We start from the raw sequence: 19048 nt of genomic DNA, 5'->3' as shown, positions 1-19048 counted from the left end.
TTGCTACAATATAGAAAATCTAAATTTCCCTTTACTGTAATAGACTTCCCTGTGAGATCAGGATACACATAATGGACTATGAAGCATCTTTTTCAGCTGGAAAGTGGGAATATTCACTCCTCCCTGAGAGTTTCTATGAAAATAACCTCATTAATAACTGAACTGGAAGGCTCTCTGAGGGAAGTTGCTATGGGAATAAAATGTCAAATATCAGTGTACCAAACTGTTTTATCCTGCAATAAAATTTATCAGAATGATCCCCAGGTGAAGGAAAATTCTTTAAATTAAGTTAACAACAAAATCCTCAGTGAGACATCCATCAATCTTATCCATGCAAAGGTCTCTGTAATTCCAAACATGCCAGAAGAAGTGAATAAACCTCTTTTCTCTCCGCTCCTCAGGGCAGTGGCTCTGAAGGCATTGTTCTTGCAGATCAAAATGAGTCTTGGTGCTGTGTTAGTGGGAGGCTGGGGACCCATGTGAAGAAGATTTTACTCAAACACCCAGAGACAGTATGAGTTGTTCTCTTTTTCTTATGAATTCAGAACCCAAGACATGAGGAGTCTCTCTCTAGAGCTGAATATTGAAAAAATATCTCTTCTATTTTTAACCACAACTACAAATTAAACACTTGGGGTGGGTAAGGACACTAAAGATCAGAATTATTCCCATTTCAATTGGGATTGCCTCCCATTTAGTGATTTTACACCAAAACCATCACCGTGGGCTTCAAATAAACAACACCAGTTGTGACTGGCAGCAGGTGTGCCTGGAGCGTCCCTGCCTGCTCCAGCTGCTGTGGCACATCCCAGCTACAGCCTGGGCCTGCCTGGGGGATCCAGCTGCAGGCAGTGGGGTTGCACAGGCATTAGCTGTGGGTACAATGGGGATTGGGAACAGGAAAAGCTGCTCCTCATCATGGAAAAATGCAGTATTTAATTAAATACACAGCACACCTAGTGAGTACATTGAAGGGCCAGATCTCCAGTAGAGGAGAATTAAAGAAAATTTCAATTATTCCATTACTGGCTGACCACAGAGTAGCACCTCAGAGTCCAGCAGACACTAGATACCTCTTAAACTGGCCAGATTTCTATTGGCTGTTTAAATAAAAGACACAGCACACTTTTAAGAGGGCTGACCTCCTCCATTAATTCCATCTGTTAGCCTACCCATAGGTTACCCATCCTCTGCAGTTAAATGACTTTCACTATGTACTTCAGGGCCCAAGTTGCATTTTATTTGTAGGTGTTGCAAGTATTTCAGGCTAAGTTATATTTCTTAGAAAAATAAAATCTATTTTAGAGGTGGAACCTCAAATCCCAGCCTCTGAGGTTGTAAAGGCACTGACCTGAACTCATCTTGGCAGTTCTGATTTTTAGAGTTATCTGGAGCCAGGAAGAGGCTTCTTTTTGATTCTAGCTAGGGTTCATAATATTTCTCTGTGTGAATCATCTACTTGCATAAGAATCATTCCACCTTCTCTGCCATTTTGGAGGAAAGCAGGTCTCACAGAAGGTTTTTTTTTTTACCTATATGCTCCAGACTAAATTATTGTTGATCAAATATGATCAATTTTTTCCAGCTTCAGATGAAGTGATGTCCTGCCCTATTAATCATCATTAACACCTTTGTATACATCACTTTTTTGTGGTTGTTTCTATTCAGGGTGGTATAGAAAGGTTAGGGGAAAAAACTGATTATAACAGCTATATTTAATTCACAAAAACTTCTATAATTTCAGTGCAAGGCATATTTCTTCATCTCAGAGTTTACAGATAAATATAGTAATAATTAAAATTATAAATATAATATAATAATAATAAATATAATAATAATTACACATTCCATTTGATAATGGAATGTGTAATTTTTCTATGGAGACAAAAAAATGGGCTGACTGCTGTACAGAAAATGACGATCTAACTGTAGAAGTTTTTTTACTTGGTGCTGGTGATTTATTCTCTCATCATTGTGCTTCTTACCTCTGGGAAATCCTTGTACACTTATTTACAAGTTATTTATAAGTATGCCTATTTACACTCCACAAGCAATTACACCAAAGCTGATAGGACTGTTCACTGAAGAAAGTAGTAAATATGAATAAAGAAAGCAGGCACTTTATCTTATCTGCCCACTGCTAAGATTAGGAGTTGTCCTTGTTTCAGCTGGAATAGAGTTAATTTTCTTCTTTATATTTATTATAGTGTTGTTTATTATTATTGCTATCGTCATTATTATAATTTACTTTATTTCAATTATATTCTTATCTTAACCCACATGTTTTACCTTATTCTGATTGTCCTCTCTATCCAGCTGAGAAGGGGGGCACAGTGAGCAAGGAGGTGTGAGGTATTTTGTTGGCATCTGAGATTAAAACCACAACTGAAGTGAAATATTAAAGACTTCAAGCAAAGCAAACATAGATACACTTGGGAAACAAACCAAATCCCCGTCAGGTGAGCTGGTACAGAGGTGACTAAGGAGAGGAGGAGGACTTCAGACCAGCCACAATTCCCAGGTTATGGCTGGGTGTTGGCATTAACAGCAGAAGGTCAGTAGACTCTAAGCTACAATTCAGATTTACCTCATATCATCCCACAGCAGGCAAAAATAAAACTATTCACTTGGCAAGCAGGGTGGGGAGCTGATAGATATTAATGTAGAGAACACAAGTTCTAATTTTAACCACAGAAGTTATTAGGTGCAAAGCACAAACAAATAGTGAGCTGCAGAGGATAAAATTGCTCAATGTAGCAGAAGGCTTAGTGCCTAAAACATTCAGTGGCACTAAATGTGCCATACCAGTTCTGTATAATCACAGAAATAGAACCTCAAATAAGTTTAATTATAGATGTTAGATGAAAATAATGAATATTGGTGACTCAGTTCCAGAGTTTCCTACTGCATACACTGGGTTTGTTTTGATGAGAGTAAAGTACATTTAAAAAATCTGTGTATATATAGAGAAAAAGAGGGAGAAAGAGAGAGATAGTCTCTAAAATATATGTGTATTTATATTATATTTTCTTAACTAGAATAAAGTAGCAAATCATGTTACAGAGCTTCTTCTGGCTATATATGAAAATAATATTAAACAACCTTGGCTTCTTCACAGTACAGAATGGAAAGCTTACAACATAGCAAAAAAATATTGTGGCTATTTTTTTTATTTACAGGTCGTGAAAAGGACTGGAAATCATATCATTAAAGACTAGAAGAAACATTTTGTATACAACAGTTGCCAGTAATCTTTCTTGGGTGATCTGCTGGCGTGTATTCTTCTTTTCCAAATTGGAATGCAGTGCTTCAGGAAGATCTTTACAATATCCAGGACATCCTGTCATTCAAAAATTCAGGATGTCATTGATCCACATATGTCTGTGGATCACAGGATGTGTATGAACTACCTGGCAGAGGAGGGTTAGAGGGCTGAGAGCAGCCTGCAATTACTCTCACGTATTTGTATGCTCAGGGAAGCACTTAAAATTCTCTGCATCTCACAAGTGAGAAACCTGAATGCCACAATCTTTTCTCTGAAATGAACAGCTACAACAGTGAAAGGGCTGCCTTCTGTTATGGCATTTTACAATCCATGACTGTGCTTCATCCGACACCGCTGGGACAGACCGACGGCTCCTGGCTCGGGAGCATCAAGGACCTGAAGTCAAGGCAGCACTCAGCCTAAGTGCTTGAAACCACTGAAAACATGATGTCTGCACTGCCACACACTACTCAATCTTTTCTAAAGAGCAGACAGAACCTCTCCTCACTCTCAGAAAAGCCTTGTGAAAGCCATTCAGAGAGCAGATGTTATCCCAGCAACAGCTGGAATTTGCCTCCACTTGGATGTCCTGCCTCCCACAGCCACAGACAACACCTGTGAATCTGATGCCCAGTCCTTTTCCCAAACTATGATTAAAAAAAAAAAAAGAAGAAAAAAAAGGACAAGATAGACTGGATGATTGTAATTTTTTTTTTTTTTTGCTATTTTGAAGTTGCCCAGGCAACTTTATTGTAGCTGCTCTCTTCCCCTGTTATCAACAGAGAGCTCACTAAATCCAAAAGAAAAAGAAAAATTATTGCCCTGCTGGCATTTGGATCGACAGCAAGTGTTAACTACAGTATGACTCCTTTCCAGCAAAATTGCACAGCACTTAGTGCTGACAATTTTGTTCAATAAAGGCCAATAAATCCTTCCAGAAAGTCTTTCAATACTGAGATTTTTATGGAGAATTTCACACTAAAAATATTTCTCTTTCTAAAGTACTTTTCATCTGCTATTATTATTTGCACCATACAAAAACCTCTAGTTTAATAACTTAGCACAAAAACATGCAGCAAGAGATCTCAAAGGCATGTCACTGGGCAGGAAAAGATGTGGCAATAAGGGTATAATTGGCATGCAGTTACTGAAAAATCACATTAAAAGGCAGGGCAAAGAAGAATCTCATGAATCTGCATAAAACTTCTGGCTAATCTGTTCCTCGTGTTATGTCCAAACCAATCTCAATAAAAGCTAACTTGGTTTTACAGCAATTCCCCACTCATAAGATTGTATTTCTGTAGTTTCAACATACTAAAACAGTCTAATATGATCTGGGCTTAAGAGAATGACTTTTCCTACTTCTCAAAGTGATCTTTTGATGATCTCTTGTTGTTTGACTTCAAGCTCTGTGTAGCAGTTCACAGTCCTTAAGATGTGGTATTGCCCCAAAAGCATTTGCAGGCTTTACAGCTTGGAAAAAGATTTATCTAAACCTCACCCCAAAAGGCACAAAGTCAATCTTCCTAAAATAATGTGAAAGCAGTCCAGGGGGAAGTGGAAGATAGTTTCAGAGAGGTGTGAAGGACACTCAGGAGGCTGACAGTGGTTTTGTGATTATATTGCGTCTTTGTTTCAACAAGGTAGCTAAGAACAGTTCTCATTGCTCAGCAAGGGAGGTGGAACAATCTCAAAAGGAAATAGTAATTACTGGAAGGATTAACTCAGTTTGCATTTTTATATCTTAAATAAGGAACAGAAGGTGTTCCCTTATCGCTCCAAAAATAGGAAAAAGAAGGAAAGTATTTTTTGTCCGCTGCAGCAGATTGCCTTGTAGTGTATTTATCTTACTAAATGCAGCACCCTCTCACACAGAACAGTGTTAACAATAGAATGATGAAATCACTGCTCTTTTATTCAGGGTCATACCAAGCAAAAAAGTGACAGGGCAGAAAAGTACATCAGGCATAGAACTTACCTAAATGTTTCTAAATTTCAAAGAATTAGAATTGATATTTATTTCTTAAAGAAAAAGAAAGAAAGAAAGAAAGAAAGAAAGAAAGAAAGAAAGAAAGAAAGAAAGAAAGAAAGAAAGAAAGAAAGAAAGAAAGAAGAAAGAAAGAAAGAAAGAAAGAAAGAAAGAAAGTGGGAATAAACACAAAATCAATAAAATATTAACAGATAGAAGGTAAAAGTACTGATTTAATTCATCATTTGAGTCAAATAAACAAACTCTAGGGTAGATTTCATGAATATATCTAAACCAGCTTTTTTCCAAATAGACCAAAATAGAAAACGTTTAATGAAATATAAACCAGAAAGTTTCATATTATGTTGTTATATTATAATGAAAATATTTATGGAAATATAAAATTTGAGAAATAAATTTCAGAGTCATCAGCCATGTTCAGTTATCATTAGAGCCTCAAAAACCTGTTTAAATAAGCTGCCAACAACCCTGGTGAAGCTTTCTAAGAAGCATCCTTCAATTTAAAAGGAAAACATCTCTGTTTTAATTACAGGATGAATGAAACTTAGGTGTCTACATTGTATTTAATGCCCATATCAGAAAATACAATACAACATTTCTAAGAACAAAAGCATTACAGTGTTTGATACTTTTGTGTCAAGACCTGCGACAGCAATCATAGAAAAAGGGTGTAGGAGAAAAACTGATTATAAAGAATCTTCCATTAGTTGTAGCAGAAATAAATCATATGCAAAACTGGAAGAAGAACCTTGAGATACTACCAGTAAAATAAACTGAAACCAAAGAATCAGAAAATATTTTTTATGTTGGAAAAGGTATTTAAGATCTTTAAGCTCAACCATAAACCTAACACTGCCAAGTCCACCACTAAACCATGTCCATAAGGCCCCAATCTCCTGTAAGCTTTCCTTGCCAAGGTGGAAAATACAGAAAGCTGATAGTCTTTAGAAGAGAGGTGATGAACTAAGACTTCTACAAACACCTTTTTGTAGAGTTCCAGTTTTCAGTGATTAAAACCAGATCTGTCCATGACTTCACAAATCCTAGCCTTTCCATTCAGACTGTTTCATTTCCTTATTAAAATACAGGTTGATGAGAGTCAAAGCGGAAATTAAGGAGTTAAAGATGAGGTCCAACTGAGCATGTGAGAGACAGCTGCGTGTAAATAGGTCTTCTAATTATTGGAGTGGAAAATAAGTTATTTAGGAGCAAAAGGAAAGAAGGCCTCATTTCTGTCATACAAAGTACAACCCTACTCATACCCTTGTTGATGGATATTGAGGCGAATGCTGACTGCCTAAGGGAATGTACCAACGTATAACATTCAGGTTTTCTTGAGGACAAGCTGAACACACGTCACATGCGATGCTTTCATTCTATTTGCCAGATTTTAGTAAGTGAGGAATCTGAAAGGGAAAGCCTGGTAGTACTCACCAGTGAACAGATGCCTTCTTTCTCTCCTCTTTCCTCCAGAAATGTGTTTTTTATAAAGGTACAGTACTGTAGTATAGTACATAAATAGTATGTATTGGCCTACCTATAAAACTGTACTGTATACGTGTAATGTAGAATTTAAACAGTATAATGCTAATTTCTAAGGCTCTAAAATGAAATACAAGGATGTTCCATAAAATACTGTATTAAGAGAATCAGGTCTAAGTCCTGATATTTATGCTCAACATCCTCTTGTACCGAGAAGGTGGAGGCATCTCGGACCCCACCAGTGCTCATCTGCAGATACAACATGGTTTGAACATACATTTCTGATAAAGAAAATAGTTTCCTGGGATCAAGTGCAGCCAAATAAAAACCAGTGTTATTCTTCAAAACATTTAATGTATTAGACACTGTAGCCTAGAAAGTAAACCAACTTTGTTCTTCTTTAACCACAGGGGAAAAAAAAAGACATTTGCCTGTTATTTTTTTCTAAGACCCTGTATTTGCTACTCATGCTGGATTTTGATTGAGTCCAAGGAACCTCAGAGTATGATTTAGTTAAGAAAATAACTTTTATTGATCTCTTCATTTTTTCATGTTTATTTAATAATAATCTTTTTCCTGTTGCAGGGAAGCTTACATGTACACACATACACAGTGTTCAAAAGTACAACAGCAAATCAGGAACAGTTCAGCATAGGCCTACATTAGGCAGTAAGTAATATCATTCAAGGTAATCAATTTAGCTCCTGAAACTAAGTGGAACTGTGCTCAAGAGAGATCACACCCTCTGATGTGCACATTGTTCACTATGCTGCTCTTCCCCCTCCAAAAGGTCCAGGCTTTTCCTGCTGAGTTTGGTGGGTGTCCTGTACCTCTTGTTCCTTCTCCTCACATGTTTTACCCTGACAGGATGCTGTGGAGCTCCTCTAGCAGATTGAACTAGAAGTTTTCCTTTTTAATTGAATACTATCTAAGAATTCTTACTTTGCATTGATTGATCTCAGTAGCAACCTTTTCTCTTCCACACCTTTCCCATCAGCTCACTCTGGCTACGTCAAAATGTTGTGAAACCACCAAAATAACTTGACATTCTTTCCTCTATCCCACCCTTCAGTGCTTAGTCACAGGTGTCACTGCCCACTAGGTTTTGCTGCAGGATGGTTTCACCTTCTGCCTTCTCAAGCTTGCTTTTTTAATGGGAAATGTAGAAAAGAGTGAGTCTTGTGCTTGGCCAACAAAACCCTGCCTTCTTTGGATTTATGCCCACATTCAGAAAATACTGTACAAAGACAGTTCTGGTGAGGCAGCTCTCTGAGGATCCATGAACAAGACCATAATTCCTTACCATGTTTCTTTCCCAAAGATTTTCTTGGCCATTTTCTAATTCAGCCAGGTACAACATTTGATTCTAGGCTAAACTTCATTCATTGGACAGTATGGTACCTAAGGTTCACAAAAAGCCCCCTAGTAGGTACTGCTGGCCTTGTAACCTACATTCACACATCCACATCAAGGAACTCTTTCACTTTCATGTCCAGGGCTCAGTGTCTGTCCCACTGCAGCCAGGTGGGGTGAAGTAGCTCTGTTCTCCCTTGTTTTGTCAGAAGCTGTCAGATCTTTTGGACTCTACTGGAAGTGAAGCCAATATTGAGCAGTAGAGTCAGTTTAATATCTCTGTACATTTGAAAACCATTTGTCCTGGGATAAAACCAAACATTTACTTCTCAGATTGCCACCCCTTCCACCATTCAGCTTTTCAAGGAACACAGCTCTCTGAAAGTCTGCTCTTAGGCACAGAAAACAACAGCAGCACAGCTGAAGGAGCAAAGCCTTTTCACTTCAAGCAACAGCTGTGGACAGGGATGGGAGACAATGTCTGAATTTGTGAAGGAAGGATTGTAAAAGCAATGGTGTTGAGATTGAGACAATAATCTTGTTTTCTGAGTTTATTTCACAATCCGATTTTTCCTTGATCTTGAATAGGAGTCTCTAAGTTTACCTTGATCAATGCTTGATTAACTTTGAATTATTTATACTTACTTACTCACAAAAAGCCTATCTTGATATCCAGGCACACCACACAACACATATTGCAACAAGGGTAAATATTACCTCTCCTGAGCACTTCCTCAATAAGAAGCCAACAAGAAATTCCTTCACACTCTTATAGTTAGGTGTCATGCCAACCACTTCTGCAAACTTTGGAAGTCTGCAAAAGCAGCAGCAATGACTTCCATGGTGCCTTTGTTTAAGATGGATGTCCTGACAAGGATGTTTCCATTGAAGAACTAAATCTTGGAAATGTAGTAAATATTGTTAGGAAGGATCTTGAAAATTGATCTGGACCATCTCTAAGATATTGCTGGCAGAGATTTTGTTGAATCTGGATGATGTAAAGTTAACTACAACTGACAAATACTTTAGCTGTCCCTGGAAAGGATCTTTGTTCTAACCCTAACAGTGTGAGGTAAATCTGATATTGCACAACCTTTTTAGGATATTCAAATGGAACAGAGATGCAGCTCATTTGAGATAGCAAGAAGCTAAAATGAAAGTGCCAGATTCATCTTTAGAGTTCCCTGTAAAAAAGGTAAACTGATATAGTATTAAACTTCACCTCCAATTATCATTTAGTTCCTGAAGAGGTCCACATTATTTGTGTGCATTGTACCAAAGCCCAAGTCGGGAAGATAAGAGCTGATGGTGATTGCAATATCACAATATTCCTTCTGAACCTCCTTGGACACAGACCATGTAAACTGTCAACAACAGTTTGGCATTTGGTACCTCTGTGGCTACCTGAAATTATCATATTTTTCTGTGCTCTCCTTTCTGTCTCTATTCTCCCACTGTCTCATATTATGCTGTAAAAAAATCTCAACACTGATCTATTTTGCTCTGTGATTGTACAGACACTGGTATGAGGGTTTCTGAAGTTTTTCACAACACATAATGATGAATTACTGTCTAAAGTTCAATGAATGCAAAACAAAATTGTATAAAATTCAACACGGTCATAAAACAAAGTATTAAAAAATCCAGTGGTCTGTATCTAATCTATCCAAAATACTGATATTCAGCATAAAATAATGTCTTTGACAGCTGTGGTTTTCAACAGAACTGCCTTTGAGCAGTTTTTAAACCACATTATGGTATTCTTATCCAATTCAGTTCTAAAGGGAACTGGAATATTCATCTTTGCAAGGGAAAAAATAAAATGCAATGTAACACACCACAGAACTTTCATGAAGAAATAAAAATCCAGCAGAAATATTGATCCCACATGATGTTTGCTGCTCTCTCTAGCAGAAGGTATTTAGGTTCCAACCCTTTATTTAGCTGTTCTTTAGGGCTGCATCTTATGAAACAAGTAGTTTGAAAAGAGTGTGTTATTATCCTCATGATCTGAGTGTTGTGCAGCAGCTCTGTGACTGCCTCAGACACTGTCCATTACAGCTGTGTGCCAGCAGGATGAGGAGCACCATCAGATCACTGACAATAGCTGGACACTGCATACTCTGTTCTCAATCTGACTCACTTTGACATCTAACCATTGCTGTAAATTGGTTCCAAGTAAAACCCTTGTTTGTCATTTTTCCCTATGTCACTTTATGGTTCTTCAGCTTTTACTGCACTTATACATAAATTCAGCCATTATGCTCAGAATTTAGCTACCTGAATCCATACCAATTTCAGGCATTTTTCTTAGGCTCTTTATCTGGGTTTTAGGCTTTTAGTACAAGTCTTTGCAGCAGCTGGCCATTTAATAATGATGTTTTCTGACACTCACCAACAATTTTAAATCCTTCATTTAAGCTGAAGGCTTTTCTGCAGAGGAGAGGTAGAAATCAATTTTAAATTACAACTTCAAATTGGAAGTTTAACTCCAGAGGATGGATGCTATATTCTCTAGTACATAAGATTTCCATTGAGCTCTGCAGTTGTGGCAGTGCAGCAGAACAAAGCCTGGTGGCTCAGGCAGGGAAGTGGGACTTGAGCACTTCCTTGAAGTAGATAAATAAGCACTACAGAGAATCAGGTTCTGGCCATGGAGAATAAGCCAAGGCTGTGCCTCATTCCCCACAGACAAGACCACACTCCTGAGGCACAGCCTGTCACAATGACCTCCACAGAGGGGTGCTCCAGCTCTGCAGCTTCAGGATGCTCAGTGGAAGGTTCTCTGGAAATACGTATTTACCTTAAATGTAAAGTCATGTACACCAAAAACAAGCTCTTTAAAAGTTCAGTATACTTATTTCTAAAAGTAACTGTAGCAAAGCTGATTTTTTTTAAGCCCCAGATAATCAAATACAACTGCCATATCACTTGGCAGGACCAGCTTCTAGCTTCTAACACTTTGTTTCTTATCCTTTCCTCTGTATCTTCCACCACAATGTAGGCAAATACATTATTCTTGTTTGATAGTAGTAATATCTCTCCTGAGTCAGCTCTTTTCTAAATTACTCTTTTTGACTATTTAATTTTCACACTTTGAATATGATTGAAATTTTAACTGAACACAGTCAAGCAAATCCAGCATGAAAGACACTCTTTAGAGTTACTAGGTTATTGCTAATATATCCATTACTTGTGATATTTACTGAGAATTTGCAAGGAGAATTTACCAATGGTGAATATTAGACTTACACTTCTATTGCCATTCTTGTGAGAATATTGTTGTTTTTGAAGAGTTGAACATGAGGAAAAATTTACTTCTTTGCTCTCCTGGTAGTAGCACTGGATATACATATTCAGGAGAGGGTAGTTGTTATGGGAATAGGAAATATTCAAGGCAAAGAGAACCAGGTTCCTTTGCTTCAGTGGTATTAACCAAAAAAAACCTGTTTTCCTTTTACCTGAATTGACTGCACAATTTGTGCTAGTACCTTGCTTAAAGCACCTCTTATATGTTTGAAAAAATGTTATAGTTCCACACCATATAAGGGTCTTGCTTTGGTAAGGGGTAGTGATGGTGCACAACACCAGATGTAGTTCTCTATCCAACCTATACAGCAATAAAAATCAAGAAATGAAACATGTTTTTCTATATCTTTAGGCAGAGTACAAGGTCTAGGCAAACAAAGGGCTCTGTTCCCTGGATTATTCCTAGCTGTTGTTGTGCCTTAACCTAGGCTAAGAAGAGAAAATTAGATAAATACAACAGGGTTTTACCGGAAGCTTTTTGCACATGAGTAACCAGACATTTTTCTTTGATGACAAACTTATTTTGCAGGTAATAGAGTTGGTTTAAATTTAATTTTTCTCAGTTTCAGTGGAATGAGATGTAAGAAAATACAAGCAAAGCTGAATAAAGTGAGGATAAACTGACAAAAGGCAAGGTGGGCAGCTGTGCTGGTTTTGGCTGGAATAGAGTTAATTTTCTCAGAGCAGCAAGTGTGGGGCTGTGTTTGGGCTTTGTGCTGGAAACAGAGCTCAGGGATATTTTAGCTATTGCTGAGCAGCTCTTTCACAGAGCCAAGGCCTTTCCTGTCCATCATCCCACCCCAGCAGGGAGGAGGCTGGGGCTGCACAAGGAGCTGGGAGGGGACACAGCCAGGACAGCTGACCCAGGGATATCCCACACCATATCCCACATCCCACACCATATCCCACACCCTATGGCTTCATGCTCAGTATGTAAAGTTGGATGGTGAAGGAAGGGGGAAACATTCAGTGTAATGTCATTTGTCACCATCACACGTGATGGGCCCTGCTCTCCTGGCTATGGCTGAGCACTGCCTGCCCCTGGGAAGCAGTGAATAAATTCCTTGTTTTGCACTGTTTGGGTGCACAGCTTTTGCTGTCCCTATTAAACTGTCTTTACCTCCACCCATGTAACTTTTGTTCTTCTGATTCTCTCCCTCATCCCACCTGGGGGGAGTGGGCTGTGAGGGGCTGAGTGAGTTACTGCTTGGGTTAAACCATGGCAGTAACAAAGGAAAAAATATCATTTAGAAAAGGGAAATATGAGGCTGGCAGGGGTTAAAAGCAAAGAAGATTAAATCTGGATACAATCCAGCTGAATACTCAACACAAGTGTTCAGTGGTCTATATAACTGACATGGTCAGTGTGGTCATAATTTAAAACATTGTATTAAAAAGAATCAGACTGTTGCAAGGAAAGAAGTAAGTGATCATCTTTGAGACTATGAATAATAGAAGTGGACCAAAATTCAGTCCTCCAAAAGGCCATGTACATAGGAACACCAAATCTTCTAATGTGGATTGGAGTTGATCAGTGGAAATTACTGAGCAGGGCACTGACCCCAGGGTGACAGAACTATTCACATGGTATGTCCATGAAAAGGGCATATGTAATTATAGACTGTGCTAGAACTTACTTCCAGTAGAGAACAGGATGTATTCTTTCCAACACATGGTCCTGGGGAAAACTCAGCTACAATTCTGTGTATAATTTGGGTTATCCATGTGAAATCAAGACAGGTTCAGATGCAGACAGATGCAGGGCACAGGAAATGAGAAAGCAGTAGAAATAATAGAAAAATAGAAAAGGTTTCCCTGCAAATCAAAGAGTGAGAGGGGACATTTTTGCTCTCTATCAAAGGCCCCAGAATAATCCTGGAGGGGGAGAGCTTTTTAAACTAACAAAAACTTGAATTAAACACAAATTTTGTAAGTAGGTTAAGAAACCCAGTCACGAAAACAGATGTTTCTAACCATTCAAAGAGTGAAGTTCTGGAAGAACCTTCTAATAAAAATGTAACACAGAGAACTAATGTAGCTAGTAAAAATGGTATGCATTACTGCCTTTAAAAAGATTAGTGTATGATAATGATGTGTTGTAGTGGCTGTAATAACTGGGAACTAACAGCATGTAGCTCGGGCTTCTGGTTCTATAGAATATTTTTTCTATTGCCCTGAGCATGGAGGGGAGTCTACATTCAGCGTACAGTTTTTAGATCTACTCAGGGGATCAACACCTCTTCTCATCAGAAAGCAGGAGGTAACTCTGGAACAGAAACCCCATAAGCTTCTCAGGCAGCACCTGGGTGCTCTTCATACACTATTTCCATATATTTATTTATTAACTAATGCACTGAGTAAGTAACTTTTTTCCTATGATTTCCAGAGTGAAGATAAATTGCTTTAAACCTTTACTTCCAAAATTCATGTTTTATTCCATACTCATCATAAACATGCATGGATATAAAATGGCAATACTTTTTTTTCTGTTCATTTTTATAATTTTAAGAGGCAGCTGTGACATGATACACAATACACTAAATAGATTAGTTTCTAATATTCCTACATCTTCATACACTAACAGTTCCAGTTCTCTATGAATTGATTGTTATTCTTGAGCAATTATATCATCTCAAGAAACAAATCCACTTTCTCTTGTTATACTTTTCATTAGCTTTTTTTTTTTAATTATATATTGAGTCCAATGTTGTGGGAAATGGTGACTTTTATAGCTACCAGTGGGAATATGAAAAAACAGCTTCATTTTGCATTAAATTCTGTCAGATACATTTTCAAAGAGGAGATATTTCCCCATATTGTTTGGGTACTTGGGAAAATGCCATCCTGAATAATATTTTGTAAGTACTATTGGAAATTGGTTATTGTTTCAAAAGCAATGGACTCTTCTGAACTAGATGGTTGTGCCAAGCAAAATATATTAAGAGGAATAAAGGATTATGTTAGCAACATTCATAATGGGGAAAACCACCTCAGAATAAAACAAAACCATGCAAAGAATAAATAATGGCCTAATTGAAATCCATAAATACTTCATGTGCTCTTTTTTCATTAGCTGTTAATAATGGCTGCATTGCAGAAATGCTTTCTGGATAGAAAGAGAACTAAGTGCCATGAAGGCATTTCTGCAATAATTTACTATTGAACTTTGTTCATTTTGTTCAAAAACTGACCACAGTTTTGTAGCATGGGGAAAAAAAATAAAGGTGGTAATAATTCATGGAAGCTGCTAACTCAAGAGAGCCCAATTAGAAGTCTTCAAAGGCAGGAGTATGGTCTCTTTTTACCTTAGGGTGTCTGGACAAGATTAACTTTTTATGCTTTCACTCTGGAGTATTTCTCAGTGAGCTTCCTCAAGGTTTACAGCCCCAACTGAGCATGGCTGAGACTTTGCCTGGGGGGAGGTGAGGGGGGCTCTTTCCCACTTGTGTGTTTACACAGCATGACCTATGGTAAAGGTCTGAAATTTTCTAACAGTACAAGAAAATGGCTGCTATGGCTCCACAGCACACAAATTGTACACAATCTGTCCCATTCCCCACACAAACAATGGAATGTTGTAAACCACACCTCATTACGCTTTGCAAAGGAATATGAAATGGTAATCTCATCTGAAATGCAAGATGTAGCCACCCTTTCAAGCACTCTACATGCATTTAAGACATTTCCCCCCTACTAGGAAAACAATACAAATATCTCCATGTGCCCTGAATACACAGGGCAGAACATACATGTTTTTGACTTGTTATGAAACCCAGAAAGCCAACGTGAGTTTATTAAGGCACAATCATTTCTTAACAAATTATATTGGGAACTTCTGGGGAAGTTCCTCAAAATTAAGCACCGATTGCCTAGATAGGCAGCAACATCTATCCCATGAGTAACATTAAAAACATTTCTACATTAATATACAAATATCTGCTCTCTAAGAGTGCTGTGTTCTCTCTGCTTTAAGACCCAAAATTATTTTAACTGAAATGCATTCACATAATTCTGATCAAATACGTTCTACATTGGAAAATTACACTGAAATGCATAAAGAGCAAAGAAACACCACATTTTAGGCAAACTTTTCCATTGCCTTCCACAAACTTTACAAGATACACTTTCTTATGACACATTATCTAGGTAGGGAGTAGAAACTCAGAGTAATAGAACGTGCTAAAAAAAAGTTTCAGAAAGTAAAGGTGATGGAATAAGTATAGAGTACGAGAGGCATCACCATTTAAAACAGGCAGGTGGGCAAAGCGACACTAGAAACAAAACCAAAAGCGTGGGCATCCATCTCACACACGATGCCCATTCATAAACGTGGGTTTGAAGCCACCTGCCATGTGCTTAAAGCCCAGCTGGCGATGTGCTAGACTCGAGCCTGCCGCTCTCCCGGTGCGGATGGCAGGACAAAGGCGGGCTCCGCGCTGCCTCCCGGGCAGCGCACCCGCAGCTGGCAGCCCGAGGGAGGCTCCGCGCCCGCGGCTCCTGCACGGAGCGGGCCGGCCGGAGCCGCCGCGGCCCCGGGAGAGGCGCGGCTCGGTACCGCGGACAGCTCCGCACTCACCGTCCTCATTCTCGTCGAAGACGGGCGCCCTGTGGGAGTGGCCGCCCCCCATGTTATTCCGCGGCCGGCTCCGCATCCCCCGCCGCCAGCATCCCGCGGGGCGCGCCGGCGGCACCCAGGAGCGGGGCAGCTGCCCGCCCGCCGCCGGCCCGCCCGGCCCGCCCGGCCCGGCCCCGCCGGGGGAGCTCCGCAGGGCTAGCAGTCACCCTGCGACATGAAAGCGATCCGTCTGCCCCTGGCAGAGACCGCTGCTGGCTGGCAGAGACCGACTTGGCCCTTCTCTCATCGCGGAGGGGCAGGGGAGGGAGGGAGGGACGGAGTTAGGGGAGGAGGGAGGGATGGAGGGGGAGGGAGGGAGGAGGCGGAGGTCCTGCTGCCGGTGGCTTTTGGTAAGCGGTAAAAGCTGGATCTACCTGGATCCTCGCGGATCCTCCCTCCTCCGCTTTCCCTCCTCCCACACCTCCACTGGGGAGCGCGGAGTCCCCGCTCCTGCCCCGGCAGCGGGGCCGGCCCCGCACCCTGCCCTGCCCTGCCCTGCCCTGCCCGGCCCCCGGCGGCCGTGTCTGATAGGCAGTGGGTGCAGAGCCGCTCCTGCCGCCCGGCCGCGCTGGCAGCACCGGGTGCCCATCGCTCCCGAGGCGCGGCAGAGGCGGGAGGGTGAGCATTGCCCTGGCTCCAGGTGGTTTTTGTTTTGCTTCCCGACTGGGAAGGGGCGTTCATCGCCGGCAGCCCGGAGGGACGCGGCCGGCCGACCGAAGTTCGCTGAGTTTACAAAGTGGCAAAAAGAACCAAAGGGAGCTGCTCCCTTCCCTCCCGCTCCCTCCCGTTCCCCCCGCTGCCCGGGCGGGGCGGCCCCGGGAGCGCGGCCGGAGCGGGCGGGGCGGCGCGGGCAGCCCGGCCCCGCAGCGCCACCTGCCGGCCGCGCCGGGCAGCCCCGAGCCGGGGCGGCTGCGGGGACCGGGAGGGCGGCGGCTCCTGTAGAGCGGGGGGCGCAGAGGGACAGGGCAAAGATTTGTACGTGTATTCACGTGTGTGTGTGAGTGCGTGAGTGTGTGAGTGTGTGAGTGTGTGAGTGTGTGAGTGTGTGAGTGTGAGCGTGTGAGTGTAACACGTATGTGTGTGAGTGCGTGAGTGTGTGAGCGTGTGAGCGTGTGAGTGTGGAGATGGAGATGGACAGGGTAAATATGTATGCATGTATACACGTGTGTGTGAGTGTGGAGAGGGACAGGGTGAATGTGTGTGTGTATGTATGCTCGAGTGTGTGAGTGTGAGTGTGCAGAGGGACAGGATAAATATGTGTGCGTGTATGCACGTATGTGTGAGTGTACAGAGATGGACAGGGTAAAGATGTCTGCGTGTATACACGTGTGTGAGTGTAGAGAGATGGACAAGGTAAATATGTGTGTGTTTATACATGTGTGTGAGTGTGGAGGTGGACAGGGTAAATATGTGTGCATGTATACACGTGTGTGAGTGTGTGTGAGTGTGGAAAGGGACAAGGTAAAGAAGTCTGCATGTATACACGTCTGTGTGTGTGAGTGTGTGTACAGAGATGGACAGGGTGAATGTGTTGTTTGTATGTGTGGAGGTGGACAGGGTGAATATGTGTGCGTGTTTATACGTGTGTGTGTGAGAGAGTGTGGAGATGGACACAGGTAAATATGTGTACATGTATACACATGTGTGTCTGCAGAGATGGACAGGGTAAAAATGTGTATACACGTGTGTGTGTGAGTGTGGAGATGGATAGGGTAAAGATGTGTACGTGTATACACATATGTATGTGTGGAGATGGACAGGATAAATATGTGTGCGTGTATACATGTGTTTGTGTGTGTGTATGTGTGGAGATGGACAGGGTAAATATGTGTGCATGTATACACATTGTGTATGTGTGAGTGTGTGTGGAGATGGAGGTGGACACAGGTAAATAGGTGTACATGCATACACGTGTGTGAGATGGAGGTGAACATGGGTAAATATGTGTACATGCATACACATGTGTGTCTGGAAATCACTCCCCTCTAAAAGTGCATTAGGAAAACTGCCAGCACTGGAAAGGGATTACACGGATCACCTGCCATGTAGCAAACAATGAGAGCTTTCTAGGCTTGCTGTTGATATTTATAGACAGAAATAGCTGTATCGCTCCCTTACAAAAATTCTACCGTTAGCAACCTTTGAGTGAAGTAGAAACAATCGTGTTCAGCACTTCCTCCAAAGGGAAACAGGTAAAAAAATTAAATATAGATATATTAATACTGTATCCAGGTCAAAGCCATTGCAGTTCCTCCAGGGAAACCTGCAGACAGAAAAAAAAAGTCAAATGGAAGTTGCATTTTTGCTTCTTCACTGTTACATGGGGAGAAGAAGGAGAAGGAATAGAAGCCAGAAACTATGGTATATGTATTTCCCTATAGAGGCAGAAAGGCTTTACCATTTCCCTGTAATATTTACCACCCTTCTTTCAGTAAAGCTGTTTAGAAAAGCCCAAGAGCAAATACTACAAAGCAGAAGAACTTTCAGTCTCTTTGTATATGACTTTTACCTGCCTTAGTTACTCTCATGACCTGTCTTTGAACCCTGTATAATGCTGCTGTAACCTCTCTGAGAAAGGCTGATTAGACTTAAATGAAGTGGGTAAGATCCTGAGCTGTGTGGCTGAGAGCTTAGAGCTTACAGCCTCTACAAACCCAGAAAATGGATAAATTCAGACATGGTGATATTTTTTCCATAAGTAGACATGGACAGATTGTATCACCTGCTGACATCCTTTACTTAAATTATTGGGGTTATCATTACTTCCATGTGAAAACATTTGCAAAATAGGGAACATTTCAAAACTTTGACCTGTGATTATTCTTGTAAAATGGAGTCTGGAAAGCATGACTTACTCTTTGTCATTCTTTTGTTTATTACTCACCCATTCAAAGATTTAGTCATCCAGTCAGGAGCAGAAATAACGTAATGTTACTGAGTTTGTGTTCCTTCAGCCAGAAGACAGCAATAATACTTAGCAATCACAGAGCTTCAGCTCTCTTTTGGGTTGCCTAACCAACATGGTGCTTGATGT

At 40.7% G+C, this 19048-nt stretch overlaps 1 protein-coding gene across 2 annotated transcripts in view; it reads right to left on the bottom strand.

The window, feature by feature from the left end:
* STK32B (serine/threonine kinase 32B) overlaps nt 1-16268 on the bottom strand; it is a 157964-nt gene extending 141696 nt beyond the window's left edge. Inside the window, exon 1 of one of the 2 annotated variants that reach the window (XM_036382793.2) lies at nt 15976-16268. In XM_036382793.2, coding sequence (XP_036238686.1) covers nt 15976-16051 — 76 coding nt within the window. In that variant the 5' untranslated portion in view covers nt 16052-16268. The remainder of the gene's footprint in view (nt 1-15975) is intronic. The other variant, XM_036382792.2, reaches the window with a different exon arrangement.
* Nucleotides 16269-19048: the final 2780 nt, after the last annotated feature.

This window comes from Molothrus ater, chromosome 4 (assembly GCF_012460135.2).
Source record: "Molothrus ater isolate BHLD 08-10-18 breed brown headed cowbird chromosome 4, BPBGC_Mater_1.1, whole genome shotgun sequence".
Lineage (NCBI taxonomy): Eukaryota > Metazoa > Chordata > Aves > Passeriformes > Icteridae > Molothrus > Molothrus ater.
This window is presented reverse-complemented; position numbering and strand designations above follow the sequence as displayed.